The sequence below is a fragment of the Lytechinus variegatus genome, chromosome 8, assembly GCF_018143015.1.
Source record: "Lytechinus variegatus isolate NC3 chromosome 8, Lvar_3.0, whole genome shotgun sequence".
NCBI lineage: Eukaryota > Metazoa > Echinodermata > Echinoidea > Temnopleuroida > Toxopneustidae > Lytechinus > Lytechinus variegatus.
The window spans coordinates 33,998,308-34,011,438 of NC_054747.1; the positions used below are offsets into that span (position 1 = coordinate 33,998,308).

Here is a 13,131-nt window from a genome sequence, read left to right on the forward strand (position 1 = left end):
CCCTTTCTCCCTTCCTCTTTCTCTCAATGTTCTCATTCTGTAATAGGATGTAAAAAAAATAAAAATTTTGATATTGGGCTGATGTTCCCCTTTAAGGGGGTATTCCCTGAAGGGTTAAGAGAGAATATTGTGAATGGGGAAAGCACCAGCAATTCAAACACAGGTGGCCAGTAAAGCTTGAGGTTGCAGTCATTACAGCAATCAGTGTCGACCATGTTCAGACGAACAGAAACAAATGTTTAAAGAAATGACAAATGTGCACGTAACACAATGATAAGATCATCTGCAAAAGCTTATGAAAGAAAAATCATTTTATAAGACCATGTTTTATAGGTGGTATGATGGTTAAAGTAAACAATCTAGTGGTGAATATTATGCATTTGATCATTAAAGATGATTACTAATAACCAAAATTCTGGTAGACGCTAACTGATAAATTTGTTGATTTTTACAATTTTTGTAAGGCGGACACTTATTCACCAACACATTGGTGATTTTGACCAATCTTATCAACTAACACTATAAAACTAATGGCACCATACAATAAACAACACCCCATAGTCCACCACTGATAATAGCAACAACAACAACACTAAAATATAAAAACAAATGTACAAACTAGCCCCCATGCCCCCTGAAAGTAAAAATTTATAGCTTCTATAGATCTCATTTATACAAATTACCAACTTTCGTAGAGCTCTCCATAAAGAATTTTAAGGAGTGTGAACTGAACATAGGTTCGGACACTCCGTCATCTCGAATGACCTCTCTTCAAAGGGTTCCCTGGCTCCAGTCCATCGTATCCAATTAAAAGAAACTAGAATTGATCGCGGCCGGGTATACCTCTCTAAATGCCAAACGATGTACTCATCATTCATTCATTACTTTTTGTGGGGGGAAATGAGCAGAAAACCCAATTTGCATGTTTGCTTGACGATTTCTCCAAGAGGCCTTGTCCATTTGAAGTTTCCCGTCTTTGCGTGTGAGTAGCCGAACCAGTCCAGTGGGGGAATTGATATTTGCAAAGCATAGTTTATTTTGTGTGATTTCTAGAAAGCTCCTGAAGGTGATATGTCTCATTTGCGGTGAGTGAGAAATAAGTGTTTATTACTCTAATAGTGTGTTCTATTTTTTTGTTTAATTTCGTAGTAAAATTACTTCTGCTGCTGTTTTGATGGCCATTTCAGTTATCATGTATTTTCATGTACTGTTTTAAGTACTGATGCATTAAAAAATATATATTTTACACTTTAGACCCATTCATACATGTCGTACCAATCTTTGATTAGCTGCAATATTCATGGACCTGTAGTATATTTCTAGTATACCATATTGGGCCATTTATCATTTTGCCTTTTGGTATCTAAATTCTATATGTAATTACACCAGTCTATGTCTTGGTGTTAATGAAGGAAAACATACATGTTTAAGTTTGCTGGTCTTTTAAATAACAAATGAGTAGTCTAATGCCAGTAATTATCAAATTGATAGGTAATGTATAGGCTCATTCATACATGAAATGTTTGATAATGAACTGTACATTCTGAAGTGTATAATAACACTTTCGTGTGTTGACCAGTAATTAATTAAACACCACAGATTTACACTGTGTGTAGAATACTTTATTTTTGTTGTTCTTTTTGTAAATCAATGATATGTATACACCAGTAGTGTTTGTACATGTACACGAGTGGTTTTTAGATTTAACCAAGGTTCCTATACACGTGTATGAACAGACTTTGTACCCGTTTTCTGTGAAAGTTCATACATTACAATTGAAGTTCGTTTGCTCTAAATCTATGATTAGATTTATGGTAATTAGAAATCGGAGATTATTCTTCTCATGAAAGTGAAATCCAGATTGGTATAGTGATGGATTAGTCGCCTTGAAATAGAAACCCTGGTGCATTTAAAAGAAACATGCAACCTGTGGATGCTTGAAAAATTTCTTAAAGAGAAACTTCGCCCTGACGATAAGTTGTTTTTTATGAAGCTGTATATAAGAAGAAAAATTAGAGAAAAAATCTTGTGAATGTTTGATTAAAATCCATCCAAGAAAAGCGGAGTTATGAAGTTTTGTTTTATTTTGGGATGTGTCATAGACCAGGTTCTCTATGTTGTGTGATGTATTTTTTCACAAATTCTAAAGTGATTTTATTTGTGCAGGGGATATACAATTCAAGGAATAAGATTGTTAGACCACTTTCCTAGTATGCCCCCATGTGTATATTAAAATATTATTATTTATGTTCCTTTACGAAAATGGATGCTCACATGTATATCATATGAATGACATCACAAGTCTAAAACTTAAAAAAGAATGTCCGAGTTACACCATTATTCCTTGATAGATATTCATCAAATCTTACCAATATTCAGCTCTACTTTTATGATTTTTGAATAAGCTTAATTGTTCAGTTGAACTTTCACTTTTATGCTGAGATGTCTTTTTTTTGTCTTCCGGAATTTTTTTTATTTGACTTTAACCTTCTTTTGGATCTTTAAGCTCAATAATTAACAAGTATTGAAGTCACTGCAGTTTTAATTTGAAATGATATGGATACATCCAGATTATATTGGATATTATTGTATATATCCCACCCAGACAGAAAAATTCAAAACTTACATGGACAGCTTTTTATCATCTGCAAGCAACATCTGCACTGTATAGCTAAAGATATTTTTGTACCCCATTTTATGCAACTCATGCCTATTACATTGTATGTAACATATTTCAGGTTGTGGACTGTTGATTTTTTCAAATAGTGGAATGAAAATTTAGTGACACTGGGAATATTGAAAACCTTTTGATAGAGGGGATTAACCCCAACTTTTTATACAACAATTTTATATGCATGAAATTATAGGTGTTTATATTACATGAAGAATTTATGAGAAATTTGTTTTGAAATTTTTTCATTTTGAGCGTATTGCTGACTGCTCTGGTGAAAGGCTTTTCAATACGCTGGGGCTTATGATGGGTGACTGGAGTGGAGTTTGTATCACTTTGTGGTTTTTAGGATTTTAAACCGGGAGGATAATCGCAAATTAGTCGGCCTTACTTATTGAGAGAATGAATTTACTGGAGCAGGAAGTATTCCATATCATACACACAGCGGCCATATCCTGCCGTGCTAATGTGATTACCACATTTGTGGCGCTCATGTCAGAAGGGGTAGCAATTGTCAAAGAAGATCAGCCAGCTGCTTTTCACAGACTGTCCATTGAGGACCAATAGAGGGCACACTACTGTGCTTGTGTTTTGATTTTCAATCTTCAGATAGAGGAAGAAAGAAGCCTGCCCAGATCTTGTTTATAAGGTGATTGGTTTTGATGGTTTAGTTTTATCATGATACCCAAATTTGTGGAGTTATTTTTTTCTCACTTGGTTGTGTTGATTTGAGTTCAGTTCCTAAAATTTAGTTTGTTTCAGTTGAGGTAACTTTAGTTGAGAAGATTTTGATTTACCTTTTTTTTTAAAACTTACTGTTGAATTTGACAAGTTGTGTTTTTTGTTTTTGTTTTGAATTTGATGATTATGAATTTGTTAAGTTTGGCAAGTATTCATAGAATTAATAACATTTTCAGATGCAAATTTTGAAATGCTTGAAAATCATAGATTTTTCCAAACTGATCGAAATAGTACCCCATGCTGGTTTAAACTTCTCCCTGATGTCTTATTAGAGTGTTTCTTTACGAGTGTGTGCACTCAACATCATCCCTTTATATTTGTAGGTGCACTCAAAAGGACATTTTGTACTTATTTGAGCTTTATATTATAAAGTGCAGAAATATTGCATAAAATACATCTTCAAAACTTATACTGCCTAAAAACACACAAATTCAAGTTAGGACTAAAGTAGAAAATGCCCTTTCCCTTTCGACCACATTTGTGACCCTCCACCTCAAAACAATAAGCCACTCAAAATACTCCCAAGGGAGTGGAGGATGTGCACACATTGTGTGCGGGAATGACTGATTGAATCCGATGACCGGGGTAATAATATACCTGTAAAGCGCTTAGACACGTCGTTCCGATGTATGAAGCTCTATATAATAGCGGATTATTATTATTATTATTGAAATGAATTTTAAGATTATTTATGTAAAAGCAGATCCAAAGCAGTTAAAATGTCCAGTTTGGTCTAATATTATAAAAAAAATTTCTTGTGCCACTTTTCCGTTTTTATGGAAGTGCCCTGAGTGAGCCCCTTCATCTCCTGTAAGGCCCCCCCCCCTCTGTTAACTGGACTAGTCGCGTCTCACTCATCCATGGTTGATAGCATGCAGTTATCAACACATTATAGCCAATGAGGCAAGGCACTGGAGGAGATAGGTCATCATTAGACTGGCTCTGATCACCTTGTTATTAAAAGAACATTCGTAAAGACTGAAGTACTGTATGGAAGACTCACATTTTTTAACTACATGTACATTTAAGAGGTCCTTTTAATATTTGATTCAGGCAAGTGTCAATGTATTTATGAAGTAATCAGTATTTGAAGGCCTGCAGTGAAGCATTTCATCAATATTTTTGTGTGAAGAGTCGTCTGACAAATTTCCTTGATGTTGATTGGCTTAGAATCACTGTTACTATGGTAACTGTCAGATAAAACAGGACTTGTGTGGGATAAAACGTCCAAGAAGTCCTTCCATGAAACCCTCCCCTGATCAAGTTCTTGCAATTTCAGATACAGTGTATCTTACGGATCCAGCAGGTGTGGATATGCATAGGGAGCATTTTCATGAAACAAATACTCAGTGATCTTTGTTATAAGCCACTGAAATCATTGCATCTGATTGGCTCAGAACAGGTTAGTCAGTGAAAATCTATGACAAGATGCTCCATGGAACAGTCCTTTGAAGGAAAGTCAGGCTAATGGGGACATGTATTGGGGTACAACACCAAAGGGTGATATCAACTAATGCTGCAGATAGCATACTTGAGACCACCTGCTTCCAATTCCGACACACAAGTGGTGAGTGCTTTCGCACCGTCTTGAAATCCGTGGAACGGTGCAAGCTGCCGAACAAATGCAATTTCCTGATCGTCTGCTTTAGTGTGAATTCTGGGCCATGCCACATATTTTTTCAAACATGTTCATAGTTTAAATTGTTAAATCAGCTTATGACTTTAAATCTAGATGTGTCGTGTCTTGAAACTGTTATTTACGTGTATTTATGATTTTTTAGGGCCAGACATGAAACAAAAATGAAATGAAGAATAACAGGGGACATGATGAGAAATATTTTAATGGGCAAACTTGACAAATAACTGAAATAAGGAACTGAAAAACTTGAAAGGAAATATGCTAAGGGTTTGAAAGTGAAAATAAACTAAAATTTCAAAAGAGGAATAAGAGGGAATTGAATGAATGAATAATGAATAAATAATGGTCATACATTGGAGAGTTAAAGGGAATCGCGAGAAACTCAGGAAAGAGTGATTTTCAGGATGAAGGGTGAAATGGGGGCTGGGGCGAGGGGGGAGGTGCTGTTTTAACGAGTTTCTGTTAATATACTTCTCAAGACCTTTCTTTATTCTTTGTTTCACATTTCTTTTTATAACATGATTATCGGTTTAACCTTTCCTGGTGAACAAAAGATTTTTGTTATCTGACTTTTTTGTTGAGCATTATAACAGTTGATTGTTTGTAAATTTATTTTTGCATTTTTTTCTTGAGAATTTTGTAAGTTTTATTCTATTTTATTCTGATTGTAATTCATGATATCATTTGATCATCATATTGATTATGACTTTGGTTAAATAATTATGTTTATGATTGCCACATTGATTCTGGTTTGGTAATAATTATTCAACATGCACATTGTTTATTGCTTTATCAATTTTGTTTGTTATTATCCATTCCTTTCTTTTTAATACCATATGTTATTTATCATTCATATTTTTTCAATGCATTTTGAGTACGGTAGTTATTATTTGTATTAATTGATTTCCAATTTACTATTAAATCTATTTGTTTTTCATTGATTTTGATATCTTTTCAGATTTGTTGCTCTTATTTTCTGCAGTTTTTTTGTTGCACTTTTATTCTGATGTATAGATGCTGGTGATTATATCAAGGCTTAAATTAATTTTAGCAATCAAAGACAATTGTCATGGATGGATGCCATATTCATTGGTCTCAATGTCCCTTTCCTCTAGTCTGCAAGCGCAGACTCATATTTGACTCTTTAACCAAAACCATGTCTGGAGTGAAGACTAGGCTCCAAACTCCCATCTGTGTCAAATAAGAGCCAGCCACAGTGCACACTGAACCTAGTCTCACAACTTCAGACTCTGCATTATGCGCTATGCCGATTGCGAAAAACAAGGGTTTGTGTGTGCAAACTACCCTTCCTAGCCTTGAAGATTTAGTAATTTGTTATTTATTTCTGTCCATCTGTGCTATGATACAAAGAAACATAATGCTCTTGCAATAGAATTACACCAAGTATGTTATATTGATTTTTTTGTTTAATTGTCAAAATAATAATAATAATTATGATGATTATTATCAATTGTCAAAATTTTATTCATTGAATTGTTTATCCTATTTTTGTTGTTGTATTTTTCAGATTGGTGGACCTGAATAGCTTCTCTCAGAGTGAGGGAAGCCTGCTACGCTGGTCCCCAATGTCCAGCTACCCTGATATGTACAGTGGTAAGTAGGTCGCTTCTTTATCCATTTAGTACCAAAAGGATGTTAAAGGGATGGTCTGGGCTGAAAATATGTATATCTTAATAAATAGAGTAAAATTCACAGAGCAAAATGCTGAAAATTTGATCAAAATCGGATAACAGATAGCGAAGTTGTTGAATTTTATAAAGTTTAGCAATATCTTGTGAAAACAGTTATATGCACATCGTCATGAATATTCATTAGGTGGACTGATGATGTCACATCCCCACTTTCCCTTATGTTATTACATGAGATCATAAATGTTTCATTTGTTCATAGATGTGTAATTGATGTGTGCCAATTATGATGAAATAAGTTGCGGCAATAAATAGAAAATGCACTTAATCAGTTGTCAATCCAAGTGTTTTACTTCTTGGTAGAATTTTTTTTGAATAAACCTGATTTTATATAATGAAATGACATCATCAGCCCACCTAATGAATATTCATAAAGACATACCAAGAACTCTTTCACCGGAATAATGCAAATCTTTAAAGTTCAATAACTTTGTTATTTGTTATCTGATGTTGATCAAATTTTCAGCATTTAAGGGGATTGGGTAACTTTGTACAGGTTTGTGAAAATCTGTGCTGTGCACCCTATACAGACTGTCAGTTCATGTAAAAATGTTTCATGAGGAAACCATGAAAATGTTATTTTATCAGGATCGCTACACACTTTGCGATAAAAAGTTATGATTTTCCGTCCATTGCATAATCATCTGCACGAGAAAGAAAAGTATTGAACAATCCATTTACATCTACAATGTAGCAAGATTGAACTGTTCTGATGGTGAAGGTTAATCCTTTTATGACTCTTAGCTCTTACTTCCAAGTTTCTTGCACACAGTGATATTAAAAACAAAGGGTTAAAAACCAAACTCCTACCAATAACAGAAAATGTAATAATGTTTTCCCCTGATTGTGAAAAAGGAGCATGAATTAGTCAGAAAATCATCAGGTGAATCTACACCTTTTTAGCATTACATAATGATCATGTGACCATCCCTTTAACGACAATTTAAAGTTGATTTTCAGAGTGCTTATAGCATGAATGATACCCACAGTTTGACATAGTTAGAGACTCAAGCCATTCCTGCACTGCAATTATTGCTTTTCTGTAAAGTACTCTGACCTATGCAATACCTGGGATATTGTTGCCTTCGTTTTCAGACTCCTTTCTCATATGGTATGAGGTGATGAATGCATACATTTACGATGAACGAAAGAATAAGCTTAAAATTGCGGATTGATTATTCGAACAGGGTGTTTGTTGTTTAAGAATGTCTAATTCAAAACATTGAAATGAATTTCAATTAGTAAAAAATAATTGAAGGGTCATGACTATTGATAGGTAAATAAACACTTTGGTGTATCATTCTTCTCTTCAAAGCATACAGTTCAATTTACCAATCAGCTCATTACAAATTTCAAAATTATTTTTTTTACAAATGATTTATCATTTAGTCATTCCAACCATAGAAATTGGATGACCACACATTCAAATGAATAGGGAACTTACAGGATTATCAAATAATTACCATGGATAACTGTTTTTTTTTTACAGAAGATGAGAAAAAAAACAAGCAAGTACATATAATATTGACATGTGACATATCGTAAGAAAATCTTCATCAGTTAGGGTGGTATCCAAAGGTTTCTTTATACCTAGTAACCCCCCCCCCAAAATGTCTGAAGTTCAAGACTAGCCCCCATTTTAGAGCCTGCCGTGTTATTCTTAGAAGCATGGTGCACCCGGTGTGCCGACTTTTAGCGGTGTAATTCCAGCCAAATGTATTGCATTGCGTCGAGCCCACTTGATATAAATTGAGAATCATGTAACGGAATGGGTCTGAATAGATTTTATTATCTGCGAAAATGTGAACCATTAAAGATCGGATGATGGAGCGGGTAGGTGCGCGGAAGTCAGCGTACTTCCCGCCCGACATCAAAAGCGAGAGGATATGCTTTCAATTGCAGAATGCGAACATGATAAACTATATTTTATCATCCTTGTGATGCATGTCTCTATATGGAATGAAGAAATATTATTATGAATGAATGAATCAAAGAGAAGTGAAACTGGAAAAAGATTAAATATTTTACCCCCAATTGCATCAACAACTACACAGTAAACCACCACCACCACAAACAACTGATATTATGTAGTGTACTACTACATTACTATTTACATACTATATATTGCTGTTATGGCTACCACAACTACGACGACTACTACTTCTACTACTGCTGCTACTGCTACTACTACTACTACTACTACTACTACTACTACTACTACTACTACTACTACTACTACTACTACTACTACTCCTACTACTACTACTCCTACTACTACTGCTACTACTGCTACTACTGCTACTACTACTACTGCTACTACTGCTTCTACTGTTACTACTACTACTACTGCTGCTGCTGCTACTGCAGCTGCTACTACTGCTACTACTTCTACTACTGCTGCTGCTACTACTACTACTACTACCACCACCACCACCACCACCACCACCACTACCTACGACTATAACTACTACTGCTACTACTGGTAGTAGTTGTAGTACAATCACTTGTACTATTACTGCCGTTTCTGCTACTTTCAGATGGTTATGATGATAAAAGTAATTAATTGATGATATTTTACATGTACTTCAGTATTATAATTAAAGGAAATATCAAATTTAAAGTTTTGTAAATATATTTTTTTTCTAGGTCCCCAGCAACTGATTCAAAGATGTGTAATTGTACAGAAAGACGAGAAGGGATATGGACTCACGGTCACCGGCGACAACCCCGTGTTTATCCAGAGTGTCAAAGATCGTGAGTTTAGCTTCATGTTTTTCATTAAAAAAAATATAGAAGGATATATATTTTCTGTCGTACAGTGCCACAATTGATACAAAGATATTTGTTGTTTTTTGGCTTGACAATGACACTACGTTCCACTCTGTGGAATCAAAGTATGAACCCCTTGCTCATCATTACTTTGGATATATATCAGAGTTTTAAAATGCTCAAAAAGCCAACTAAATTTGCATTACGTGTATATAAACTCCAAAAGAAACTTGACAAAAGACATAAAAAAGTATATAGATCATCATGAATCCCCTTTTAATATATTTCTAATTATAAGCTCCATTATCATCTATAAATGATGAAGAGAAAAGGCATAGGTGATCTTAATGTATATTAGAACAAAAATGTTATATAGCTTTTTATTGCTTTGCAAGAAACGGCTCATGGTTCTTAAATCTACCGTTGCCTCTGACATTTGCAGCCATGAGCCGACTGAGATTGCATCTCTAGTTGGATTTGCCTAGTATCACCTTATTCCTCTTTCGTCCGCTTCCAATGAATACAAATTATTCTTGAAAATCCACCAGAAATATCAAAGGTAGTTTCTTAACGATGGGGGCAATGAGCAGCCTGCCACCGCGAGAAAAACTTTGATTGAAGTCGTCAGGAGGTATGAATATGTGTATTCTTTGACGTCGTCTGCTTGCGTCATCTGGTTAGCATTTGACGATAATATGTTGTTAGATTACTCCTTTTATAGATGGAATAAGGGCATGCATGAGACATGATTGTCTCGACAATAGGAGAATGTTGCACCAAAATTGTTTTTTGTTATATATTGATAAAGATATGTAGAGATAATAGTATTATGATAGCTCTTTTCACCCAGGGTAGCCACTTAAGCTTCTCTCTCTAGCTTTCTAGCTGCCCTGGCACAATATGTAAAATGTTGCTATTACCCCTCTCCATTCTAATATACACAGTGTTACCCAGAAAAAAGGAGTCCAGGATTCCCATGTCTTTTTAAATCAAAGGCAAATGATTTATGATGTTTAATTTACGTAATCATATAATTCAATTATTCCTCTTTATTTTGATACATTGTATGAGACAAAGACTTCACGCATTGATGAGCAAGACGAGTTTGAAATTTTGATGTCAAAACCAAGATGCGCAGAAATTTTTCTTTGTGTTTCCAAAGGATATTCTGCAAATTTCCTTTTGAAAAAATTATGACGCTGATAGATTTCTATAGAGTAAGAGTACAGACTGCTTTTAAACAAAGTGGCCCATATTCTGAAGTCGGGGTTAACTTAAACTCAGGTTTGAAGTTGTGGTTTTAGTATGGGAAGCCAAAAGTATCAAAATTGTTATTAAGTTGTATGTTTCTTATGTTTACTGTGCTCTTTCCTGATTCATCGATGGTGAAGAAAATCATCTATTTATACTTCCTACACAATTATGAATGATTTGAGAGCTGAATGAGCTGAAAGTATGATATCTTTACTCTTAGTGATTATGTAACAATTGGCTGTCCATACTTACACCACAACTTTAAACCTGAGTTTAAGTTAAACCCGACTTCAGAATACGGGCCATGTAGTCCATGTCTATGTCCTATAAAATTTAAATCCATATTATGAATTTCATGTGTGTTTGCTCTCTCACTTTATAGTTTGCTACTTTGCTCTATCTCCTTTAATTTGGGACAATCATCAGAAAGTGATATGTTAAGTGTATTTCTAATGTTTTTTGTTGTATTTTTTTAATACTTCAGATGGGGCTGCATACAAAGCAGGAGTACAGACTGGGGATAGGATAATTAAGGTAAGTCTTAACCCTTTGTCACCTGGGACCTAGCGGTATCTATCCTAGGCCAGTGAGAGAGAAAATCTGGTGGTCTGTGGCTTAATGTCAGCCTGTCATGGACTATAGAGGGCACTTTTTTACATTGATTATAGAGTGTCTCTATGAAGTTAAAAAACACAAGTCATAATTTGAATGCTGTTTTGTTTTTGCTATTAATGGCAAACTTTTGGTAAGGAAACTTGCTCAAGATCTGCGGGAGGATTTCTTAGCAGATGGCATTGTACGGACTATTCAAAATTGATTCTGGATGCTGAGATACATTGATAGCCATCCTGTAGGGTAATGTGTATGGAGAATAGTCTGCATGCCCAAACCCTTAATTGGCACCTTAATCAACGAGTGGGTCATTAGAGAAGTCTACTAAACTTATTAAAATTGCTGCACCATTCTCTGTTTAGTGAAGCAATATTACATAATCTGTATCCCTGTGGTAGTCTAAAAATTCAGACCACAGTTGCATGTTTTGATTGCCTGTTGCTTTCCACTCGCCAACTACACTGTTTACAGACTTCGCATCGAGGGCTCTGCGAAATGAAACATAGCAATTGATTGTAAAACAATTTTTTACACTTGATTACATTGGTTATTCAATCATAAAAAATGATTTGATGATCAGTCACAACAATTTGTGTTACTAAGTCCTGGTTTTGATACAAATTGCATTGTTCATTTTACTCCGTCCTAATCTTCTCATATCATCCAGAATTCAAAATAGTAATGTTTTGGAGGAATCATGATGAAATAGATACAAAGTACATTTGACATTGACCTTTCTCAAGGGAGTACATGTTAAAAATTTAGCATGGATGCATCTTGTCCTTTCCAATAAAGTCAGCAGTATTTTACGATTGATGATAATTCTCATCGTATTGCTCCAAATCGTGCATTTGCTATAAAACGAGGATAGCATCTTGAAAGCCTGTGCTTGACAAATAGTCATTCTTACAAATCTTACAACATTGAGAAAATAGTGCTTTTAGCTTGAAATATTTGTCAAATTATACTAGTCTCCTTTCAAAAGTGGTGAGGCTGATTTTGTTTTTGATCCCTGTTATCACTCGTTTCACCATCAGCATTTTTTTTTATCTTGTGAGGCCATTAGTGAGGGGAAAAATTATTCTGCTTTAATATTTAGGTGATTCCCTAATTTTGTCAGCATACACTCATATTATTAGTAGCATTATCATGAACATTCCCCATACTCTTCAAGTTCTTGCACGATTCCATCTCCCAACCAAGAGAGCATTTCATGAAACTAATAGTGGATGATTTTCACTGACAGCTGTTACAAGCTACTGAAATCCTTGCATCCGATTGGCTGAGACAAAGTAGTTAGTAAAAAATCACTGCCCAAATTCGTCATGTAATGTTCCCCTATATTAGAAACAATAAGTAGGCCTCCAAGTTAATTTACAGCGTCATCTAGAGACTCCCCTCACTACATGTTTCTCTACATGTAAATGGACACTCTGTGTGAAATAAATGACCTTTCAAGAGTAGTATCGGGCAAATGATAAAAACAATGTAATAAATGGCTGTTTAGGTTTGTGGCATAATTACATGTATATAACGTCACAGCAGTGCTGCAGACCCCTCCTGTGCATTAATAAGAGACTCTATTAGGGTTTTTGCTTTGAATAAGGGTTGGGTTTCAAACAATTTATTGTGGTGGAATTTGTGTCAGGTAACTTGCAGTCAGGGGACTGTTTCACAAAAATGTTTGTAAAGTTAGGCATGACTTGCGAATGACTGAAACATTTTTTCTATTTAAT

At 34.8% G+C, this 13,131-nt stretch overlaps 1 protein-coding gene across 1 annotated transcript; it reads left to right on the forward strand.

Moving 5' to 3' along the window:
• The first annotated feature begins 1,056 nt into the window (after positions 1-1,056).
• On the forward strand, positions 1,057-11,652 carry LOC121420407 (rho guanine nucleotide exchange factor 12-like). The gene is made up of 4 exons (XM_041615025.1): positions 1,057-1,085; positions 6,580-6,665; positions 9,407-9,514; positions 11,268-11,652. The coding sequence occupies exons 1-4, from the start codon at positions 1,072-1,074 to the stop codon at positions 11,348-11,350; spliced, it is 291 nt and encodes a 96-aa protein (XP_041470959.1). The 5' UTR covers positions 1,057-1,071; the 3' UTR covers positions 11,351-11,652.
• The last annotated feature ends 1,479 nt before the right edge of the window (positions 11,653-13,131 follow it).